This window comes from Schistocerca cancellata, chromosome 12, assembly GCF_023864275.1.
Source record: "Schistocerca cancellata isolate TAMUIC-IGC-003103 chromosome 12, iqSchCanc2.1, whole genome shotgun sequence".
Lineage (NCBI taxonomy): Eukaryota > Metazoa > Arthropoda > Insecta > Orthoptera > Acrididae > Schistocerca > Schistocerca cancellata.
Genome location: NC_064637.1, coordinates 43,533,551 through 43,557,726, shown reverse-complemented (window position 1 = coordinate 43,557,726; position 24,176 = coordinate 43,533,551). Strand labels below are relative to the sequence as shown.

The following is a 24,176-nucleotide window of genomic DNA, read 5'->3' as shown; positions in this document are numbered from 1 at the left end:
ACTTTATCCTATCCTGAAGTCCATGACACATGTCTTTCAGCAAACTCCAATCTACTCTGTTTACTTTTGGGGGTTAGAGTAGGTTTCTGCAGTTGCTTCTTGAATGCAAAATGTTTATCATTTGAGAAAATTTGCCATATACATCTGGGAGATACTGGTAACTGTAAATCAGTAACAAGTTGAGAAGAATAATGGTTTGCGGCCACTTTTTTTTGCAAAAGTAACCCTGAAATAATTTTCTGCTGTGTTCATATTTTCCATTCTGTCCATATCGAGTGCCCAATCTAATGAAATTATCAATCACTGTACTTGAACAGCACAACTGCTTGGTGGTTTGTCGATTACAGAGAACCATTTCCTTGTACACACCAATTTTTGACTTTTGGTCATATAATAACTGTTTTCCGTGTGGCATTGTCACAATCGTGGTTTATGTACACAACACACACTGTCATTATTGGTGTCTTTTTTCTATCTGAGTAAAGGCCTGTACGCATGCACTAACACCACACAGAGCTTACTGCCTCTATATCAAGTTCCACCCTCTACCACGTGGTCCATTGACATCTTGTTATATACTGTACGACTGACATCAAATGTGGTACCATTTGACTGCATTTTTTTGGTATACTGGAACTCATACTATTGTATGTACACTGGGCGCACCTATTTCAACTGACAATGTTAATTTTTGCACAAATATCCATACCTTTATACAGATTTCCACTAGCGTATGTTCTGTGTATCAGAAGACATTACTAGGCATCAACTTTCACATTAAACAACATAATCGTGTTTACCTTCAGTGTGTATCCACTAGCAAGTACAAGTCAAGCATTCTGCTCTTCTCCGCAACGAAATCACAGAAAATGCACACTGCTGGACTGACCAATGAAATGTTATGTCAGCTACTGGTGAATTACTATATGATCACAAATCAGTAATTTCTAACAGTGACAATGAAAATGAAATGGTGGCACGACAATCCTACAGTCAACACCAGCAGACACCAAGGACATTGCAAAAAGTATAAAGAGTTTGAAGATGTTTGTGCACATGAAGCTACTATGTAGAATACTCACCTTAGTTACAATAAAAAGGTCTTCACGTTTCAGTTTCCCCAAGTCAAACCATTTTTTTAGAGCTTGCCCTATTTCTGCTTCATTTCCATACAGATAAGCTGCATCAATGTGTCTGTAGCCAGTTTCCAAGGCAACATCAATAGCACGCCCAACTTCACCTTTAGAAGCCTGTAAAAGCATATTGGATTCAACGTTACTACAACAAAAATGTTCCCATATTTTAATGTTACCCCCCCTCCCTTTCACCACACACATACATTTTATATTGTCCGCACATCAAACTACTTGCCCATAAAATTTGTATCGACAAATATACTGACTCAAAATCTGAGTCATAAAACCATATTATGAGAAAGAAAGTTGCTACTCACGACATAGGGGAGATGCTGAGTCGCAGACAGGTACAACAAAAAGATTTTCACACTTAAAGCTTTCAGGCAATGGCCTTTGTCAACAATAGACACACATACGCACACACACGCAACTCACACACACAACTGCAGTCTCAGGCAACTGAAACCAGTGTGGTTTCTCTCTCTCTCTCTCTCTCTCTCTCTCTCTCTGTGTGTGTGTGTGTGTGTGTGTGTGTGTGTGTGTGGGCGCGCGCGCGCACGCGTATGTGTGGTTTCAGTTGTCTGAGTCTGCAGCCGTGTGTATGAGTTGCATTTGCAAGAGTGTGTGTGTGCGTATGTGTGTCTATTGTTGACAAAGGCCATTGACCAAAAGCTTTAAGTGTAAAAATCTTTTTGTTGTGCCTATCTGCGACTCAGCATCTCCACTATATGATGAGTAGCAACTTTCCTTCTCATAATATTGTTACAGTCCATCCCGGATTTTCCATCGTTTGAGTCATAAAACCTATACTTTTACATGCAGTAATTCCATTTTACATTCATTCAATTCATTCATTCATCATTTTCTGTTGATCCTATGAGGAAGGATGAACCTTCAGGCATGTGGAACAAGTCAAAGCATACACTGCAATGAGACAAAGACATTGCATAAACATCATCATTACAGCTGTATTAAGCTGTCACTCTCCCGCTTAATGCTATTCATAGTTGTGGCATATAAATTTAATCCAGTAAATTAGAAAGATAGTTGTTAGTTTGAAAAAAGCTGCTGCCTCCTTCGTTTTATCACATAGATGCTGTTAATTCACTATTACTACATTATTATTTACTTAAATACAACAGTATTTTTCCAAGAAAATGTTTTCATATCTCTAAATTCTGAGTACAATTTATAGTACACTAGCCTTTTACCTGCAGCTTCTCCCACAAATGTGTTCAACACATATATTGAATACACCTCTGTCGCCCCCTGTCTGTGTCTACCTCTTCTTCCCACTCCCATTGTCTGTCCGCCTCATCCTCCCACCCCCATCTGTATACCTCTTCCTCCCCCTCTCTTTGTCAGTTTCCTCTAACCCCACTCTCTGACTATAGCTTCCACCCCATCCCTCTGACCATAATCTCCTCCCCTCTCTCTTTCCATCTCTATCTTCCTCTCTTCCTTTTCCACCTGTCTCACTACCCCTCTACGCATTCCACCTGCCTCATCCATCTCCCTCGCCTCCTCCTCCTCCTCTATCTGTGCATTCCCTCCTCTCCCCTTGCTCTGTCCGTCCCCTCCTCTACCCACCTCAACCTGTCACTGGCCACACTCATCAGCATGTAGCCCCTGCAATACAGTTCAATAAAGCAGGTCGAAATTACTCCCACAACATGCCTATCATGCTAGCCAGGCTACATATCTGGGGCTTGACAAGACATGTGATATGTGGTTTATTCATCTCATTATGTACAATTTTCAAATCATTTGATTTGATGTACAGGAGACATGTCAAGGCTTACAAAAGAAACTTTTTTCACTTTTTAAGAGAAATACAAAAGTTTACATTATATTTTACATTTCTAAGTTACAGCTACACATGTTCATAAAATAATACATGTAATACAATCCCTGTGTTCAGACTGAGAAGTTGTTCTCAATGAATTCATCGACAGAATAATAACACTTTTCCACCAGAAGAGTAAAGAGCAATCTCTTCAGTGAACCAATCTCCATTTTAAATATATTACTGCCTTTTATTTTATTGAAAATTTTTAACCCCATATACTCTGGCATTTGGACATAAAGTTTTAAATGACATGTTGTAAGTTTGAAGTTATCTCTGTGGCGAGTGCTGTAGTTGTGGTCAAAGCGGAAAGTGTCTAGTGTATGTTGATTTTTATATAGGAACACTACCATCTCATGTATGTAAAGCGAGGGGATAGATAGCATTTTTAAATTTTTTAACAGTGGTCGACAGGATTCCCGTTTTTTTGCAACACACGCGTTTCTAATTACTTTCTTTTGTAATACTAGGAGCCTAGTAACATTTGCTGAATTTCTCCAGAAGATTATGCCATAACGAATAACTGACTCAAAGTAGCAGTGATAAACTATCTTTCTGGTATCCATGTTTGTGGCACCTGAGAAAATACACATTGCAAATGCTAAGTTGTTCAGTTTATTAGCTAAGTAATCTAAGTGTACCTTCCAATTTAAATTCATCATTTTGGTTTTAGTTACATTTAGTTTTAGTCCATTTTGATAGAACCAAGATTCAAGATTTTCTAAAGTATTTTTGGATTTTTCTGGAATATTTTCAGATACCTCATTTTCAATTAGAACTGATGTATCATCAGCAAATAAGACTGAATGAACATCAATAGCAAGTGGTAGGTCATTTACATAAAAAATAAACAGATAGGGACCCAATATCGGACCTTGTGGTACTCCTTAGGGAACTGTTTTCCAATCTGATGAATAATTGGTTCCATTTGAAGTTAAAATTACTCTTTGTTTCCTACCTGACAGGTAAGAGCTAAACCATTTTAAAGCAGTGTCCCTGATTTCATACATCTGTAATTTGTGGAGGAGTAATGCATGGTTCACTGAATCGAAAACTTTAGTCAGATCACAGAATATACCTGTGACCTTTCTACCTTTATCTAACATGGAGCATATTTTTTGGATAAACTCATTTATAGCATTCACAGTGCTTTTACGCTGCTGGAATCCGAACTGGTTTTTAAAAATTATATCATTTACGGCAAGAAAGTAATTTATTTGTTTTGCTGCAATCTTTTCAAAGACTTTAGAGAAGACTGGTAAGAGAGAGAGATAGGGCGGTAAATCCCCATTTGTATTTGCCCCTGACATACAGGTCACCATTCAAAGCAGGTCAATAAAGCAGGCTGAAACAACTTCCACATAACATGCTTGTCATGCAGGGAAGTCTACATGCTGAGGCCTGGAAAACTGTTTTTTGCCCATGAAAAGCAGCCTGCCCTGCAAAGCTGGCTGATTGTTTTCACAGAACATCCCTGTTGCGCAGTGCAGCCTACATGCCAGCACCTGAAAAAAGACATTTTTGCACATATCTCCGCTCCTACTGGAGCTATTGGGTTGTAAACCACACAGTGCTTATACTCATAAGGCCTGTTGCTACTGTGCTAAATTTAGTTGAAATCGATATATCCTTGACATACACACATATACTCTGCTTTATATATACAACAGATTATTACTTATCAAACAGTTTTGTAATGAACACAGGTGCTTGTCATCTAGCTAACATAAATGTTCAATCCCCTAAGATAGATATCCAGATAATTTGCAGAAAGAGTGGTTAATGAGGTACGTTTTTAATTTTCTTTTGGGTTGGAAGCAATTCACAATTTTTTGCTGCATGTTGTTGGAGAGTTTGTTGAATACCTTGTCACTGACATGCGTAACTAATTCTGAATGGTGGAAAGAGTGCAGAGTCCAAAGTCTACATGTGAATTATCTGAGTGTCTCGAACTGTGATTGGATAAATCAGTCCAACTGGAAACTGATTTTTTATTCTCATCAACAAAAACCATTAAGGAGTAAATATATTGGAAAATGAATATAAGATTTCAAAGATCCTTACGAAGGCTTCTGCAAGACATACAGTTATCTAATTTACATAATATTTTTATGGTGCACTTCTGCTGAATGAACACTTTATTTACTTGAGAAGCAGTGCCCACCCCAAAGACAATTCCATAAGACAACAAGGTGTGTTGTGTAACAATTATTGATGGTTGCACTTGTGTCTTTTCCACCTGAAAAATGTCCAATAAATATTTATCAATCTTTATTTCATTGTATCCGTGTTAGCTTTATTTCAAAACATTCACACAATTTTGTTTGTTTTCTGATTCATGTGAAGTTTATGGTGATAAAGTGTCATCACACTTCTCTGTTGACCTGACACTTTGCTATGCTGGTTGCCATGACAATTTATACGATGAAAACCAATTGCCTTATTATGTGTTAGTACAATATTTAAAAATAATTGAACCTGATAGTTTTCTAATTGCACCTATAATTAATGCAATGAAAATGTTTAGTATCAATTAAGATCTGGTTAACCGTGGATGTGGTCTGTTCACTCTGTTAATATTCATGTTGTATATAGACATTGAGTAATTTATCAATGCAACAAACATTCAATAACCATCACTGTTAGAAGATTTATGAAGGATAAGGTACACTATGTGATCAAAAGTATCTGGACACCTGGCTGGAAATAACTTACAAGTTTGTGGTGCCCTCCATCGGTAATGCTGAAATTCAGTATGGTGTTGGCCCACCCTTAACCTTGATGACAGATTCCACTCTCACAGGCATACGTTCAATCAGGTGCTCGAAGGAGTGCTGCACTGAGGAGAAGAATCGATGTCGGTCGGTGAGGCCTGGCACGAAGTCGGCGTTCCAAAACATCCCAAAGGTGTTCTACAGGATTCGGGTCAGGACTCTATGCAGGCCAGTCCATTACACGGATGTTATTGTCGTGCAACCACTCTACCACAGGCTGTGCATTACGAACAGGTGGTTGATCGAATTGAAAGATGCAATCGCCATCCCAAAATTGCTCTTCAACAATGGAATGCAAGAAGGTGCTTAAAACTTCAATGTAGGCCTGCACTGTGATAGCGTCACGGAAAACAACAAGGGGTGCAAGCCCCCTCCATGAAAAATATGACCACATCACAACACCACCGCCTCAGAATTTTACTGTTGGCACTACACACACTGGCAGATGACATTCACTGGGCATTCACGATACCCACACCCTGACATCGGATTGCCACATTCTGTACCATGATCCATCACTCCACACAATATTTTCCCACTGTTCAATCATCAATGTTTATGCTCCTTACACCAAGCGATGTGTTGTTGGACATTTACCGGTGTGATGTGTGGCTTATGAGCAGCCACTCGACCATGAGATCTAAGTTTTCTCGCCTCCTGCCTAACTATCATAGTACTTGCAGTGGATCCTGATGCAGTTTGGAATTCCTGTGTGATGGTCTGGATAGATATCTGCTTTTACACATTATGACACTCTTCAACTGTAGGCGGCCTCTGTCAACCAATAGATGAGGTCAGCCTGTACACTTTTGTGCTGTATGTGTTGCTTCACATTTCCACTTCACTATCACATTGGAAACAGTGGACTTAGGGATGTTTAGGAGTGTGGAAATCTCACTTACAGACGTATGACACAAGTGACACCCAATCACCTGACAACATTCGAAGTCTGTGAGTTCTGCGGGGGCCCTATTCTAGTGCCCCACAATGTCTAATGACTACTGAAGTTGCTGATATGGAGTACCTGGCAGTAGGTGGCAGCACAATGCACCTAATATGAGAAATGTATGAACCATGGACCTTGCCGTTGGTGGGGAGGCTTGAGTGCCTCAACGATACAGATAGCCATACCGTAGGTGCAACCACAACGGAGGGGTATCTGTTGAGAGGCCAGATAAACGTGTGGTTCCTGAAGAGGGGCAGCAGCCTTTTCAGTAGTTGCAGGGGCAACAGTCTGGATGACTGACTTGTAACACTAACCAAAACGGCCTTGCTGTTTTGGTACTGCGAACGGCTGAAAGCAAGGGGAAACTACAGCCGTAATTTTTCACGATGGCATGCAGCTTTACTGTAAGATTAAATGATTATGGCGTCCTCTTGGGTAAAATATTCCGGAGGTAAAATAGTCCCCCATTCAGATCTCTGGGCGGGGACTACTCAAGAGGACATCGTGATCAGGAGAAAGAAAACTGGCGTTCTACGGATCGGAGCGTGGAATGTAAGATCCCTTAATCGAGCAGGTAGGTTAGAAAATTTAAAAAGGGAAATGGATATGTTAAAGTTAGATATAGTGGGAATTAGTGAAGTTCGGTGGCAGGAGGAACAAGACTTTTGGTCAGGTGAATACAGGGTTATAAATACAAAATCAAATAGGGGTAATGGAGGAGTGGGTTTAATAATGAATAAAAAAATTGGAGTGCAGGTAAGCTACTACAAACAGCATAGTGAACGCATTATTGTGGCCAAGATAGACACGAATCCCACGCCTACTACAGTAGTACAAGTTTATATGCCAACTAGCTCTGCAGATGATGAAGAAATTGATGAAATGTATGATGAGATAAAAGACATTATTCAGGTAGTGAAGGGTAATGAAAATTTAATAGCCATGGGTGACTGGAGTTGACAGTAGGAAAAGGAAGAGAAGGAAACGCAGTAGGTGAATAAGGATTAGGGCTAAGAAATGAAAGAGGAAGCCGCCTGGTAGAATTTTGCACAGAGCACAACTTAATCATAGCTAACACTTGGCTCAAGAATCGTGAAAGAAGGTTGTATACATGGAAACCCTGGAGATACTAAAAGCTTTCAGAGAGATTATATAATGGTAAGACAGAGATTTAGGAACCAGATTTTAAATTGTAAGACATTTCCAGGGGCAGATGTGGACTCTGACCACAATCTATTGGTTATGACCTGTAGATTAAAACTGAAGAAACTGCAAAAAGGTGGGAATTTAAGGAGATGGGACCTGGATAAACTGAAAGAACCAGAGGTTGTACAGAGTTTCAGGGAGAGCATAAGGGAACAATTGACAGGAATGGGGGAAAGAAATACAGTAGAAGAAGAATGGGTAGCTTTGAGGGATGAAGTAGTGAAGGCAGCAGAGGATCAAGTAGGTAAAAAGACGAGGGCTAGTAGAAATCCTTGGGTAACAGAAGAGATACTGAATTTAATTGACAAAAGGAGAAAATACAAAAATGCAGCAAGTGAAGCAGGCAAAAAGGAATACAAACGTCTCAAAAATGAGATCGACAGGAAGTGCAAAATGGCTAAGCAGGGATGGCTAGAAGACAAATGTAAGGATGTAGAGGTTTATCTCACTAGGGGTATGATAGATACTGCCTACAGGAAAATTAAAGAGACCTTTGGAGAAAAGAGAACCACTTGCGTGAATATCAAGAGCTCAGATGGAAACCCAGTTCTAAGCAAAGAAGAGAAAGCAGAAAGGTGGAAGGAGTATATAGAAGGTCTATACGGGGGTGATGTTCTTGAGGACAATATTATAGAAATGGAAGAGGAGGTAGATGAAGATGAAATGGGAGATGTGATACTGCGTGAAGAGTTTGACAGAGCACTGAAAGACCTAAGTCAAAACACAGCCCTGGGAGTAGACAACATTCCATTACAACTACTGACAGCCGTGGGAGAGCCAGTTCTAACAAAACAATACCATCTGAGAGGGCAAGATGTATGAGACAGGCGAAATACCCTCAGACTTCAAGAAGAATATAATAATTCCAATCCCAAAGAAAGCAGGTGTTGACAGATGTGAAAATTACTGAACTATCAGTATAATAAGTCACAGCTGCAAAATACTAATGCGAATTCTTTACAGACAAATGGAGAAACTGGTAGAAGCTGACCTCGGGGAAGATGAGTTTGGATTCCATAGAGGCAATACTGACCCTACGACTTATCTTAGAAGAAAGATTAAGGAAAGGCAAACCTACGTTTCTAGCATTTGTAGACTTAGAGAAAGCTTTTGACAAGGTTGACTTGAATACTCTCTTTCAAATTCTGAAGGTGGCAGGGGTAAAATACAGGGAGCGAAAGGCTCTTTACAATTTGTACAGAAACTAGATGGCAGTTATAAGGGTCGAAGGACATGAAAGGGAAGCAGTGGATGGGAAGGGAGTTTCATATGTGCATTCCTTGTGCACTTGACACATTCCACATCATAACGGCTACCGTACCGTGAGTTATTTATTTATTTAATCCATGTGATCTGATGGTACACAGTGTGTTGCAGATGTCGGAAAATATCATTTAACATTGTTAACATATATTAACGTAAGCCTATAGTATCCTAATGTATTATATTGCTCAATATTTTCAATTTAACACAAACAGCAAGATTACTGTTCTAAGTATTCATTTACAGAGTAAAAACAGTGACACAACAAATATGACTTCACGGCTTTGCTAAATTTTGTGTTGTCTTCGATGGACTTAATACTAGTGGGAAGATTGTTGAACAGTTGGAGGACCATGTGGAAAACTCCCTTTTTACACAGTTGAGTGTTTGTACGTATAACATGCAGGTTTGTGTTTTTCCTGGTGTTGCGTTCATGTATTTCATTATTTTTTACGACTTTGGGGTCAGTTGGCACTATGTGTTTTCTGAAGAATTTTAGAGTCTCAAGAATGTACAGGCAAGGCAGTGTAAGGATTTCCAACTTTCTGAAGATTGGTTTGCAGGAGTCTCTGGGTTTGCTCCCAGTAATAATCCTCATTGCTCTCTTCTGGATTCGGAATGTGCTCAGAGCAGTTGGAGCATTTCCCCAGAATATTACACCATATTTTAGGTGGGCTTGTATGTAAGCGTAGTATGCACTGGTTAAAGTTTTCAGGCTATCACATGTTTTCAGTACACTCAATGCATAACAGCCAGTACAAATCCTGGCATTTACCTTTCCTGTATGTGTATTCCATTTCAGGTTATAGGGTTGTAGCCTCTCCCCAATGTTATTCCATCTGTATATTGAGCAAGCAGTAAAGGAAGCAAAAGAAAAATTTGGAGTATGTATTAATACCCATGGAGAAGAAATAAAAACTTTGAGGTTCGCCGATGACATTGTAATTCTCTCAGAGACAGCAAAGGACTTGGAAGAGCAGCTGAACGGAATGGACAGTGTCTTGAAAGGAGGATATAAGATGAAAATCAACAAAAGCAAAACGAGAATAATGGAATGTAGTCGAATTAAATCAGGTGATGCTGTGGGAATTAGATTAGGAAATGGGACGCTTAAAGTAGTAAACGAGTTTTGCCATTTGGGGAGCAAAATAACTGATAATGGTCGAAGTAGAGAGGATATAAAATGTAGACTGGCAATGGCAAGGAAAGCGTTTCTGAAGAAGAGAAATTTGTTAACATCGAGTATAGATTTAAGTGTCAGGAAGTCGTTTCTGAAAGTATTCGTATGGAGTGTAGCCATGTATGGAAGTGAAACATGGACGATAAATAGTTTAGACAAGAAGAGAAAAGAAGCTTTCGAAATGTGGTGCTACAGAAGAATGCTGAAGATTAGATGGGAGGATCACATAACTAATTAGGAGGTATTGAATAGAATTAGGGAGAAGAGGAGTTTGTGGCACAACTTGACTAGAAGAAGGGATCGGTTGGTAGGACATGTTCTGAGGCATCAAGGGATCACCAATTTAGTACTGGAGGGCAGCGTGGAGGGTAAAAATCATAGAGGGAAACCAAGAGATGAATACACTAAGCAGATTCAGAAGGATGTAGGCTGCAGTAGGTACTGGGAGATGAAGAAGCTTGCACAGGACAGAGTAGCAAGGAGAGCTGTATCAAACCAGTCTCAGTACTGAAGACAACAACAACAACAACATGTTTCTGGTGGTGTCTGGATACTTTTGATCACATAGTGTAATTCAGAATGGAATTACTCTGCATGTTAATACTAAATATGAGGTAATTATAATTATAATTCCATTTTCAAAATGTTGTAAAGCACATATCACTGTTCAGAACAATATCAAATTTGAGAGAATATTATAGAGGAAGGGGGAAGACATTAAGGAAACTAAAAAACTTCATGAAAATTTTATCACTACATGGCAGAATGTGCAAAATAAAAGATGTGGGGTACACAACTGCCCTTCAGTTTGCATCTGAGATGCTAGATGTGACTGTCTCAATGTAAAATCACATGCTGTTTCTAAAGTTATTTTACAAGAATGGTGACTGTGTGGCAGTAGCTCTGCAGTGGTTCATGACACTCAAGGGTATGAAAAAAGGTGTTGGTGCTATTTCTGGCAAGCGTCTGGAGAAAATGATTATAGAATACAAAAAAGAAAGGTTCTTTTCAAGTGCAATGTGGCAAAGGAAGGGAAAAAATAATTCTGCATCAGTAGAAGATGTGGCCATACCATTGCAGGAGGGATCGAGCAGTGGTGTGCTAACATGCAGTTCATGAGGAATTGAGCAAATTTTGGAAATGCCTAGGAGTACAGTATGTGAAATTCTATGAAACATACTCCATTGCTATCAGTACAAAACTACCTGTGTTCAGGGCTTGCTTCATCCTGACCTTCCAGTAAGACAAACATTTGGTATACAATTTCTTGCTCACATTGAAATCGACAATGAATGGATATCAAACTTTCTGTGGACAGAAGAAGCCCATAGCCATTACTCGAAGCCCATAGCCATTACTAAGGACATGTCAATACACAGCATTGTAGAATATGGGCACTGGAGAATCTGCTCACAGGTAAACTGGTGCTGCTTCATTCTGCAAAGGTAACTGTGTGGTGAAGGTTGACGGCATCATTTATCATAGGGCAGCATTTTTTCATGGAGATGATTCCTGCAGCTCCTGTTACCTGTACCCTCACTGGTAAATGCTATGAGAATCTTTTGCACACCAACATCATTCCATCCCTTCAACAGTGTGGATGTATGGGTAGGATCATTTTATGCAATATGGGGCTCCTCTGCGCATTGCACAGCCAGTGAAACAGCTGCTAAAGAGGCACTTTGAAAATGCAAGAATTATCAGCCATCATTTGTCTACAGACTGGCCGTCCAGATCACCTCATCCTAATCTGTGTGACTTCTGGCTGTGGGTTTATATGAAAGATGCTGTGTTCAGTGCTCCAACGATAACTGAATTGAAGGCACACATTGCACAACACATTCTGAACATGACTGCTGAGACACTCCCGATCTGTCATGAAACGTGCCGTTTCTCAATTTCAGCTAGTGGAAGAAAATGGTGGATGGCATATTAAACCTGCCTCGTGCAAATCTCACGACAATTAAAACTGAATGTCATTGTTTTTCTTGATGTAGTTTTTGGTCTCAGAACAATTAAAAACCGATGCCGTTGTAAGTTTTTATGCAGTTTTTGGCTTCAGGGCAATTAAAAATCGATTTTCTCCATCCAATGTGCTATGACATTCCCATGGTGGATGGGCTTACATAACTAACAGTGCCACAGTAGCTGAATGCCACACTTGTGAGGTGTACACTGCACATTGATTTAAAGTGCAACCCACACCATAGCCACTGTATTGCCATTCGTCTGTCATCTGCTGCCAAACCGATTTACGTTATGGCACTTACAGCAACATCTACACTCCTGGAAATGGAAAAGAGAACACATTGACACCGGTGTGTCAGACCCACCATACTTGATCCGGACACTGCGAGAGGGCTGTACAAGCAATGATCACACGCACGGCACAGCGGACACACCGGGAACCGCGGTGTTGGCTGTCGAATGGCACTAGCTGCGCAGCATTTGTGCACCACCGCCATCAGTGTCAGCCAGTTTGCCGTGGCATACGGAGCTCCATCGCAGTCTTTAACACTGGTAGCATGCCGCGACAGCGTGGACGTGAACCGTATGTGCAGTTGACGGACTTTGAGCGAGGGCGTATAGTGGGCATGCGGGAAGCCGGGTGGACGTACCGCCGAATTGCTCAACACGTGGGGCGTGAGGTCTCCACAGTACATCGATGTTGTCGCCAGTGGTCGGTGGAAGGTGCACGTGCCCGTCGACCTGGGACCGGACCGCAGCGACGCACGGATGCACGCCAAGACCGTAGGATCCTACGCAGTGCCGTAGGGGACCGCACCGCCACTTCCCAGCAAATTAGGGACACTGTTGCTCCTGGGGTATCGGCGAGGACCATTCGCAACCATCTCCATGAAGATGGGCTATGGTCCCGCACACCGTTAGGCCGTCTTCCGCTCACGCCCCAACATCGTGCAGCCCGCCTCCAGTGGTGTCGCGACAGGCGTGAATGGAGGGATGAATGGAGACGTGTCGTCTTCAGCGATGAGAGTCGCTTCTGCCTTGGTGCCAATAATGGTCGTATGCGTGTTTGGCGCCGTGCAGGTGAGCGCCACAATCAGGACTGCATACGACCGAGGCACACAGGGCCAACACCCGGCATCATGGTGTGGGGAGCGATCTCCTACACTGGCCGTATACCACTGGTGATCGTCGAGGGGACACTGAATAGTGCACGGTACATCCAAACCGTCATCGAACCCATCGTTCTACCATTCCTAGACCGGCAAGGGAACTTGCTGTTCCAACAGGACAATGCACGTCCGCATGTATCCCGTGCCACCCAACGTGCTCTAGAAGGTGTAAGTCAACTACCCTGGCCAGCAAGATCTCCGGATCTGTCCCCCATTGAGCATGTTTGGGACTGGATGAAGCGTCGTCTCACGCGGTCTGCACGTCCAGCACGAACGCTGGTCCAACTGAGGCGCCAGGTGGAAATGGCATGGCAAGCTGTTCCACAGGACTACATCCAGCATCTCTACGAACGTCTCCATGGGAGAATAGCAGCCTGCATTGCTGCGAAAGGTGGATATACACTGTACTAGTGCCGACATTGTGCATGCTCTGTTGCCTGTGTCTATGTGCCTGTGGTTCTGTCAGTGTGATCATGTGATGTACCTGACCCCAGGAATGTGTCAATAAAGTTTCCCCTTCCTGGGACAATGAATTCATGGTGTTCTTAGTTCAATTTCCAGGAGTGTAGAAGGAAAATTTAGAATAATTTTTCTTTGTTTAAATAACGTTTCCCCCTTCTTTGATTATATTCCATTCAAATCTGATGTCATTATTGCGATATTGGTCACTATCCAGCTGGCCACACTTTCAAATATGTGCGCTGCCAGTTACGCCACCGCATTTCCTAAGCCACTATCGCAGCACGAAGACGTTGCCACAAATGATTACATCACTGCCAATGAGATGCCAGCATCCCCTCTCCGGAGTTCCGTAGTAGGTGTACTTAAGATGATCATTCATACACTGACCCCCATTTTGTGTGTTTCCCAGCTGAATAACATTTACAGACTTTCATAGTGACCAGGACTCGACGTATTCTGAACAGACATTGTACTGAAAAGTGACAGATTTATAAATCTCTTTTGTCTTATTTACGCTGCCATTACAGTAACAAAGTTATATATCATTTTTACTGTTTGATATTAAATGTAGAATAAATCATTATCTGAATTCTCTGTTCATGAACAGCATCCGTTCCTTGCTCCTGTATCCACTAAAGAACTACAAAGTGTGCTAGGAAGACATAGCAATTCTGAACTAATGGTTCTTTTTTCACAGCGTTCGAAAGTGGTACTTTACCTGGACATTGAATGCAGGTATTATTTGCAGATATCACTGAAATCCATATACACCATCAGTGAATGATAGTAATATCTGACTTAATAATTAGAAACTTTGGTCTACTAGAAAAAATCTTGAAGTTATGTACTTTTCTCTATGTACAATGGTCAGCAAACCTACATATTTACAAGAAAAGTATTTCGAAGCTTTAAAAGAGCTAGAATTTTTACATAAAGAAAGAGAGAGAGAGAGAGAGAGAGAGAGAGAGAGAGAGAGAGAGAGAGAGTAAAAATAAAACTATAATTATACAATTTCATTTTTGTCTGTCTTTTACAAAATTTTATTGTATTTTTTGTTTACCAGTCTATTTTTTAATGCTACTGTTCCTGTTATATAATTTTAATCAAAGAATATGTCGTGCGATACCATGAAAATTACTGAAACAACCATGACCCTCTGTTGTTTAGGGGAAATAATACCCTCTTTGCAGTACTTTGCTGAGAGAAACAGTACATTTAGTTTGTGAACCTGCAGTCTGTTAGATAGTACTCCATCAGTGTCTCATAACATTTAACTTCTTTGTTGTATATTGTAATATCTTGATGTATTTCAAATCACAGTTTAATTTTGTTGGCAGTTGTAATTATTATTATTATTATTATTATTTTCTCCATAGAACACCAGACGAGGAGTATAATATCTTTAAAACAGCATTGTGGCACTTGACAATGTGCTTTTAAATAGAAACTTAGCTTGTGTGAAATAAAATTTTATGTTGCCTAGTGCAATTATTTACAAGGTTTCACCCAGAAACCACAGTAAAACAACACAATGTTTCAAAAAAATTCATCAAATTTCAAAGGACTTCATGTTCCACGTGAATGAAGATAGAATACATTTGTGACTCACTCTGTTATTGTCAATTAATACAAAGATGGCACCATTCAATCCATTAGGATGAGCCTACGTAGGGGACAAAGGGGGTTGAGATAAGAGGTGCAATGCATTATGTATGTGGCAGGAACAGCGAATCATTTCACACATTACATTTAAGCATGAAGAGTTTCAATTATTTATTATTAGCATGGTGTCTGAAATAACATAAAAGAACATGTCATTTCTTTTGTAAATCAGGTCCTTTAGATAACAGTAACTGTTCACAATGCAGTCTTCAGCACAAGCAGGCCCACCCCCTGTAACCTCTTCAAGATGTTATTCATTCATTCATTCAACATGTTCCATAAATTCCATCAAGTAAGAGAACCTTCAAGGACATAGAAAGGGTCAGGGAAATCATAGACTTAATCTGTATGCAATATTAACAGAAAATCACAACTAAGGTGCATAATGCTATTCTTGCTTATGACAGCTAAATTTAATCATTTAAATTTGAAAGAAAGCTGCTACCTTGTAAACAGCTATACTATACCAATAAACCCAAGATTCCAGAATGAAATTTTCACTCTGCAGCAGAGTGTGCACTGAGTTTGAAACTTCCTGGCAGATTAAAACTGTGTGCCGGACCGAGACTCGAACTCGGGACCTTTGCCTTTCGTAGGCAAGTGCTCTACCAACTGAGCTACCCAAGCACGACTCACGACCCATCCTCACAATTTTACTTCCGCCAGTACCTCGTCTCCTACCTTCGAAACTTCACACAAGTTCTCCTACGAAACTTGCAGGACTAGCAGTACTGGAAGAAAGGATATGGTGGAGACATGGCTTAGCCACAGCCTGAGGGATGTTTCCAGAATGAAATTTTCACTCTACAGCAGAGTGTGCGCTGATTTTGAAACTTCCTGGCAGATTAAAACTAGATCCCGAGTTTGAGTCTTGGTCTGGCACACAGGTTTAATCTGCCAGGAAGTTTAAAATCCATGATGATTTACAAAATCAAACTCCCACTTATAAAACAGCTTCAAATGTATGATTACATTACAAATGAGTTAATGTGTTAAATATAAGGTTATTAATATGGTCATATGATTTTTCAGTTTGTACGTCTGTGCTGCATACATGTGACCATATCGATTTCTGGGGTCAGTGTGCCTTTATGCAAAGAAAAATTGTTCTGTGGTCAGAGATGCCAGGCATGGATAGCAGATTTAAGCACAAGTTGGGTGAGCCTGTGTTGATTGGTGGACTGAATGACAGAGGGCAGAGTAAGCCGTGTAGCAAGAGCCAGCTGCATGCTAGTTGTGCATTGCAAGCACAGGAAGTGCTACGGCATTGTCTGAGTGATGGGTCCATGGCCCATAGGTTGCTGTTTAGTTGGCAGTGGTGGGAAATCCGTCACGTCGAAACTAGTGCCTCACTTTCCTACTAAGTTTGGTGAGCGTCAGCATTCAGTTAGGAATTTGAACTGGGTCATTCGCCTTGGCTGGAACAGTAATTCGTCCGTCTATGATCGACTCCAGTCGCATGCAGATTTGTTGTATAAATTAAATAGGTTTCAAACAATGGAAAATCCAGGATGGAATGTAACAAAACCACAGAAGGAAAGTTGCTACTCACCATATAGCGGAGATGCTGAGTCGGGATAGGCACAATAAAAAGATTCACACACTCATAGCTGCAATCTCAGCTCTCTGAGACTGCAGATATATGTGTGTGTGTGTGTGTGTGTGTGTGTGTGTGTGTGTGTGTGTGTGTGTGTCCTGCTGACAAAGGCCTTAACGGCCAAAACTATGAGCGTGTTAATCTTTTTATTGTGCCTATCGCGACTCAGCATCTCAGCTGTATGGTGAGTAGCAACTTTCCTTCTCTGTTATTGTTAAATAGTTTTCAGTTAGCAAGTCTCAGGAGCAGTTTTCTTAGGGGACACATCACATTGGATGTTATGCCAAGAGCGAATTGGGCTTATCATTGACTATAGTGACAAGAAATTGTACCCAGGCAGTGTTCTGCAAATTTCCACGTACGTGTTGCTAAGCTGATGCCAATCTGTTGTAGACTTTCCAGGGTGCGTAAATCATGGACCATGTGCATAATACCCTACAGAAGTGATGTCAGCTTCAGGGCACTTTGTGATTGTGAATACATGTTCTCAGGTCCCACTGACCAAAATTTGTATGTAAGGGAATTAATTAATTACTGTGGTTACAACAATGTCAAAATGCTATCAAAGTTTAACTGTATTGTTCCAAATTGCCTCATCTTCAAAAGGCTAGGTGAATGTACAGTTGTTTAAAAATGATAGTGATAATGTGTCATTTACAGAGTTTGTCCTTAGCCTGGGGCTGTAGTAAAGTGAGCCGTGTAACCTCAGTTTCTGGATAACCTTTGTATTTATTTTCATTGTATTACGATGACAAATCCTATTTCACTGTGAGACAATTCCTCAACGAATGAATGAGTAAATAAATAATGTGTCTGGTGTCATCTTCAGAGTGAGGTCCCAAGTTACAGTTGGTACGCCATGATGGCAGCACAAGCTAAAGACAGTCACTGCCAGACACAGTCACGAGTGAGTGATGTCGACGGTCCCACATGCTGCTGCTGTCGGAAGACTATTAACGTCAGAGCACAGTCCCATCCACCCCATTCTGTGACTGTCAACGAAGATTGCAGCATCCACATGGTTAAGTTTCAGCAGCGCTCATATTACGAGGGTCACTCCGTAAGTCACGGTAACTATGGTGTATTGTGCGAACATGTGGCATCACCACAATTGTAGCAAATACACTTGAAATCCCACAGCAAATGGTACCAAAATCAACTGACAGATGGTGATCGCATGCGAGGATGCTTTGGCAAGAAGAGTGGAACAGCGAGCAAAGGCCTAAGTGAAAATTGCCTTTCTCGCTGGCAGTAATGCTACTCGTGTCGTGCGGAACTACGAGCAGTTGTGAGTGACAGGGCACTGCCCTGTCTCTGGTTGGAGATTTTCCAATGTGGACACGCACCAATGACAGGCTCTCCACAATGTCACCATCCCACACTTGCCTGTACTGACCCATCCGTGGCCGTTATCAAAAAGTGTTTAACTTCAATCTGCGTGACTTCCACCTCATTCCACAACTGAAGAAACCATTGTGTGGGAGGCACGTTGCAAACAGGGCAGATACCATCAAGGCATTTTGGCAAGAAGTGGCACACACTGAAGGCAATGACAATGGCATTGAATACCTTCCCAATCACTAGCACCACTGTGCACACTGGGGGACTATTTTGAAGGACAGTATTTGATTCTGATTCATTTTTGTTGCATTTGCACTCGTGCACTATAAATTTACACAGAGTTCCGATGCACGTGTTTCATTTCACCCTTTGCAGTGACTTCAGAACTGGAATTCTATGTTCGCATTCATATACACGTTGCTTTACTGGTTTAATGCACATTGTGGAATTCCCATGTCATCACATTATCACAAAACACCACATTTTACGGACTATAGGACACACTTTTTCCTTCTAAAAATTGCCTCCAAAATTCAGGTGCATCTAATTCTCAAAATTAATATAAGAAATGCACAGTGTCTGATTTAAAATTCCTGCCAGTCTTAAAAATGGCCATATATTCAATGCCGCAGGAAACCTCTCTCTATCTGGCAAAATTGGATTCAACCGGCAGCAGCAATGCACCGATGCGACGAACGCAAGTTGCGGGGATTCGCAGGCTTGCTTACAAGTCTCCCTCCTGTCTCGCCACTAGAAACCCTGAACACTGTATAACCTATGATGTGTCATTGCACAGTCCGTGGTGCCAGTGGACTTGAATTGAAAGTTATTTGTGTTATTGGTAAAAGTACAATATTTTTGTTAGTAGCTAGTTTCACAAAGGAAAAAAATAAAAAGTATTCTTATGATGTGGGCTACAAATTGAGAGTAATAGCATATGCAGAAGAACATGGAAACAGGGCAGCTTAGTGGCATTTTGACCCTCCACCAATACAAAAAACCATCCTCAACTGCCGGTCTAGTAAAGAAAAACTGAAAAAAAGAGGAAGAATAAATGTGAAAATAGAGGACTGAATGCAAAATGGCTGAAACTAGAAGACGATGTATCGAAAAGGGTTCAAGGACACTGTCGAAATGGTATTGGAATTAATACAAAAATGATTCAAATACACTTTTGTAAGCTAGCACTACAGTGAAACGTAACAGACTTTAAGGGTGGAAACGGTTGGTGCTACAGATCTATGGAACATCATGGGCTTAGCATGCGAACCAAAACATCTCAGAAAATGCCACAAGAGTATGAAGAGAAAATGTTATCTTTCCATCATGTTATTATTCAATATCAAAAGAAAACCAGTGTGGAAGGTCACCAAATAAAGAATGTGGATGAAACTCCTGAATATTTTGTGTGCCTGGTAACACAACTGTTGCCATGAAAGATGCCAAAACTGAAACTATAAAATCAAACGTGTGGACATGAAAAAATGCACTACACTATTGTCCTTTCATGTTGTGTAGATGCTACTAAACTTAACTCAATGATAATTTTCAACCGCAAAACAATACCAAAACATCTGAAATTCCATAGCCAGATGGCTGAGGCTGGTACAACATTACGGATTAATAAGAAGAGAAGGAAAGGCGCTTTATTGAAGAAGAGTTCTCTTCTTGTGCTAGATCAGTTTTCGTAGTCATTTGAAAAAATCCGTGAAAGAGAAATTCATACAGGGAAATACAGAGCTTGCTGTTATTCCAGGAACACTTACTTCACAACTGCAACCTCTTTGATGTCTCAGTAAATTAACCATCTAAAGTATATATGAGAGAGAAATGGAACAAATGTTTGATGGGTGAAACCCAACACGAATTCACGCCAATGAGAGCTTTAAAACAATTAAACAAGTCTGTCTGTGGATAAAACAGTCATGGTTTAGACTTTAGAGTGAGAGAAGGCACTGTTGTTAAATCTTTCAAGAAGTGTAGCATAAGTGATGCTCTCAATGGCAGTGAAGACCTTCTTATATACAAAGAGGAGGACAAGAAGAGGCAGGAATAGAAAGTTCAGTTGACAATCTTCAGGGGTTTTAAAGATCAGTTCAGTTTTATAAACGAAGAATTTTTTTAGGCTGGCTTTGCAATCTACTAATAAAAATGCTAAAAATGTTATTTTACAAAATTGCTTAAAAATTAAGGTGTATCTTATAGTCTGTAGTGTCTTATAGTCTGTAAAATATGGTGTACAACAGTTGCCATGAATTACCGAACAACTCTTGCATTAGTCAGAACTGTGTACCAAAGTTTGAAGTTAAATTATGTGACTGTCCTACAGTGCTAGTTACATATAAATAGTACTCTCATACTCGGTGACAGCAATAAATATATTGTGATTCAAGTGGACCTGAATTGCATCCAAGTTAAGTATTAAATATTAAAGTGTTTCATGAAAGTTAACTTATCTTTTATGTGTGTTGTAATAAGCTCTTGACTTCTTCCTGAAGTAAATCCAGGCTTGCTACAGTACATAGGTATGCTGATCAGAATGTCTCAAGTGTTGTTCTTCTTTTTTTTTTTTTTCATTCACCAAAGAAAGGGCAACATTGATGGTTGTTTTTCTCATGCAGTGTTCTCCCCTAGTCCACCAGGCAAAACAACAATGATGTATGCATGTGCCCTAGTCTGCTTTGTGGATCTTGTTATTGTTCTGCTGGTCCCAAGGGCCAAAATAATATTTCTGTTACATTTAATATAAAGTGTTTAACCATGGCAGAGTCTCCATGAGAATTGTCTCTTAACAGAGTTGTTAGGTTTCAGTTGTTGCGGATTGATCTGTGTACAACAGACGACAAATTTACTGTTGCATTAAATAGCACCACAGCCAGTTGTTGCATCTGAGTTTCACCAGTTTAACAGCAAAGAAGATGACTGCTGCAAATACCACATTCAATTGGAAGCTCAGTTCACAGTATACACTATTAAAGGTATGGCACGCATTGCGTGTATTTTTGCTATCAACGTCGGAGCTGACACTTACAGACTGAGTATAAAGTTATCTCCAGACTCTTGTCTGGAAGAAGTCGGTTATGAGGAACTAGTTTGAAAAATCGATGAGCATCACGAGATACAGGTTCCCGTCACTGCACTGAGATTTAAATTTTTTCATCTTAAGAAGCATCCTGAACAGTCATTAAAACAGTGGATTGCAGACACACAAAGGGCTAACAACACATTGGAGGTTCAAATGTTCTTGCAGACTGGGTTATATGAGTAGTGATGTTATGTTACGTAATGCAATCATGCAAAATGTACCAGACACACACTTACATGCTGCTATCCTAATATTGGCAAATACAGATCTGAGAACAGTTTTGTCAACTGCGGAGCCTCAAAGTATTGTGGACACAACTGAAGTTGATTCTGAAGCTCCATGAACAAGGGTGGTTTGAAAAGTTCTCTGAATCACCGCAAGAGGTCAGCACTAGTGCAGCGAGTTGATCACGTGATATTCGTTGGACTGCTGCCTGTAAACACATGCCACATCAGTGCTCTCGGAAGAGAGTTGTGGTGGTGACGTGGCTATGTTGTTGTTCCCGCATAGTGATTTGCAAAGGTGGAAAAAAATCGAGATTCGAACATGGTTGAGAACATCAAGTAAAAAAATTTGCATTGCCTTTTGGTTTTCAGTTGCTCTACAGCAAGACACTGAAACTTCATAACAAGAAGAAAAGGAATCTACTGGACATACACTATGTGATCAAAATTATCCGGACACCCACAAAAACACATGTTTTTCATATTAGGTGCATTGTGCTGCCATCTACTCCACATCAGTGATCTCAGTAGTTATTAGACATTGTGAGAGAGCAGAATGGGGTGCTCTGTGGAATTCACAGACTTCGAATGTGGTCATGTGATTGGGTGTCACTTGTGTCATATGCCGTGATTTCCACATTCCTAAACATCCTTAGGTCCACTGTTTCTGGTGTGATAGTGAAGTGGAAACACGGAGGGACATACACAGCACAAAAGTGTACAGAACAACCTCATCTGTTGACTGACAGACCACTGACATTTGAAGAGGGTGGTAATGCGTAATAGGCAGACATCTATCCACACCATCACACAGGAATTCCAAACTCCATCAGGATCAACTGCAAGTACTGTGACAGGTAGGCAAGAGGTGAGAAAACTTCGATTTCATGGTCGAGCAGCTGCTCATAAGCCACACATCATGCTGGTAAATGCCAAACGATGCCTCACTTGGTGTAGGGACCGTAAACATTGGACGATTGAACAGTGGAAAAACATGTGGAGTGATAAATCTTGGCGATCCGATGGCAGGGTGGGGGTATGGCGAATGCCCGGTGAACATCGTCTGCCAGTGTGTGTAGCGCCAACAGTAAAATTCGGAAGCCGTGGTGTTATGGTGTGGTCATGTTTTTCATGGAGAGGGCTTGCATTCCTTGTTGTTTAGAGTGGCACTATCACAGCACATGCCTACATTGATGCTTTAAGCCCCTTCTTGCCTCCCAGTGTTGAAGAGCAATTCAGGAATGGCAATTGCATCTTTCAACATGATCCAGCACCTGTGCATAATGCACGGTCTGTGGTGGAGTGGTTACATGACAATAACATCCCTTTAATGGACTGGCCTGCACAGAGTCCTCACCCGAATCCTATGGAACACCTTTGAGATGTTTTGGAATGCCGATTTTGTGCCAGGCCTCACCGACCGACATCAATACCTCTCCTCAGTGCAGCACTCCATGAAGAATGGGCTGCCATCCTCGCAAGAAACCTTCCAGCACCTGATTGAACATATGCCTGTGAGAGTGGAAGCTTGATCAAGGCTAAGGGTGGACCAACACCATACCGTTGTAGGACGCCATTTTCAGCCAGGTGTCCGGATACTTTTGATCACATAGTGTAATGAAATATATGAAGCCAAAATACAGGCACTTTTATGAAAACCTGCAGTATGATAACTGAGTTTAATGTACGAGATCTGTGTCTCAACTTGATGTCAACGCCATGTTCTATTACTTTTTTGAGACCAAAATGATCAGTTTACAATAAATATTATTTTGTATCTTGTTATAATTTTCTTACTTACATCCCTTTGATTCTAAAGAACGTTACTATAACAGCAGAGTACAGAGTGCTCTGGAATAATGTTGTATATCCATTGCTACACAGCATTTTTCTCTCGTAATACTTGGTTATTTTTTAAAAAAACACTATGCTTAGCACATTTAGAAAGCACAAACAAGTATTTTCAACAGTATGTATGCACAAAAAATACATATCTGCAACTACATCATTATTTTGCATTAAATCTCTGGAACTGACAGTTTTTGTCAATTTCCTAAAAGCTGCGAAATGAGTTGTACAGCATTATTCATGCAAATTCTTAAATTGTTGAACCACTTGCATCTTGCAGGGATGAAATTTAATATCGAGACGTCACACCTGTTACACACTTCTGTCTGGTATGTTGAGAGCTTGTGTATGCTGACAAATCACTCAGCCAAAAGCAGTTCACTTCTGCAAGTTTAACAACTGTGTGGTGCCTATCCAATAGTTTCTTGTCATTCTGAACTACCTGACATACTTTTGTGTCACCTTCTTC

The 24,176-nt window shown here is 40.7% G+C and overlaps 1 protein-coding gene across 2 annotated transcripts in view; it reads right to left on the bottom strand.

Annotated features, from left to right (window-relative positions):
- LOC126109644 (1,5-anhydro-D-fructose reductase-like) overlaps positions 1-24,176 on the bottom strand; it is a 97,486-nt gene that overhangs the window by 59,635 nt on the left and 13,675 nt on the right. For both annotated transcript variants that reach the window (XM_049914693.1, XM_049914692.1), the window contains exon 3: positions 1,083-1,250. In XM_049914693.1, coding sequence (XP_049770650.1) covers positions 1,083-1,250 — 168 coding nt within the window. The remainder of the gene's footprint in view (positions 1-1,082; positions 1,251-24,176) is intronic.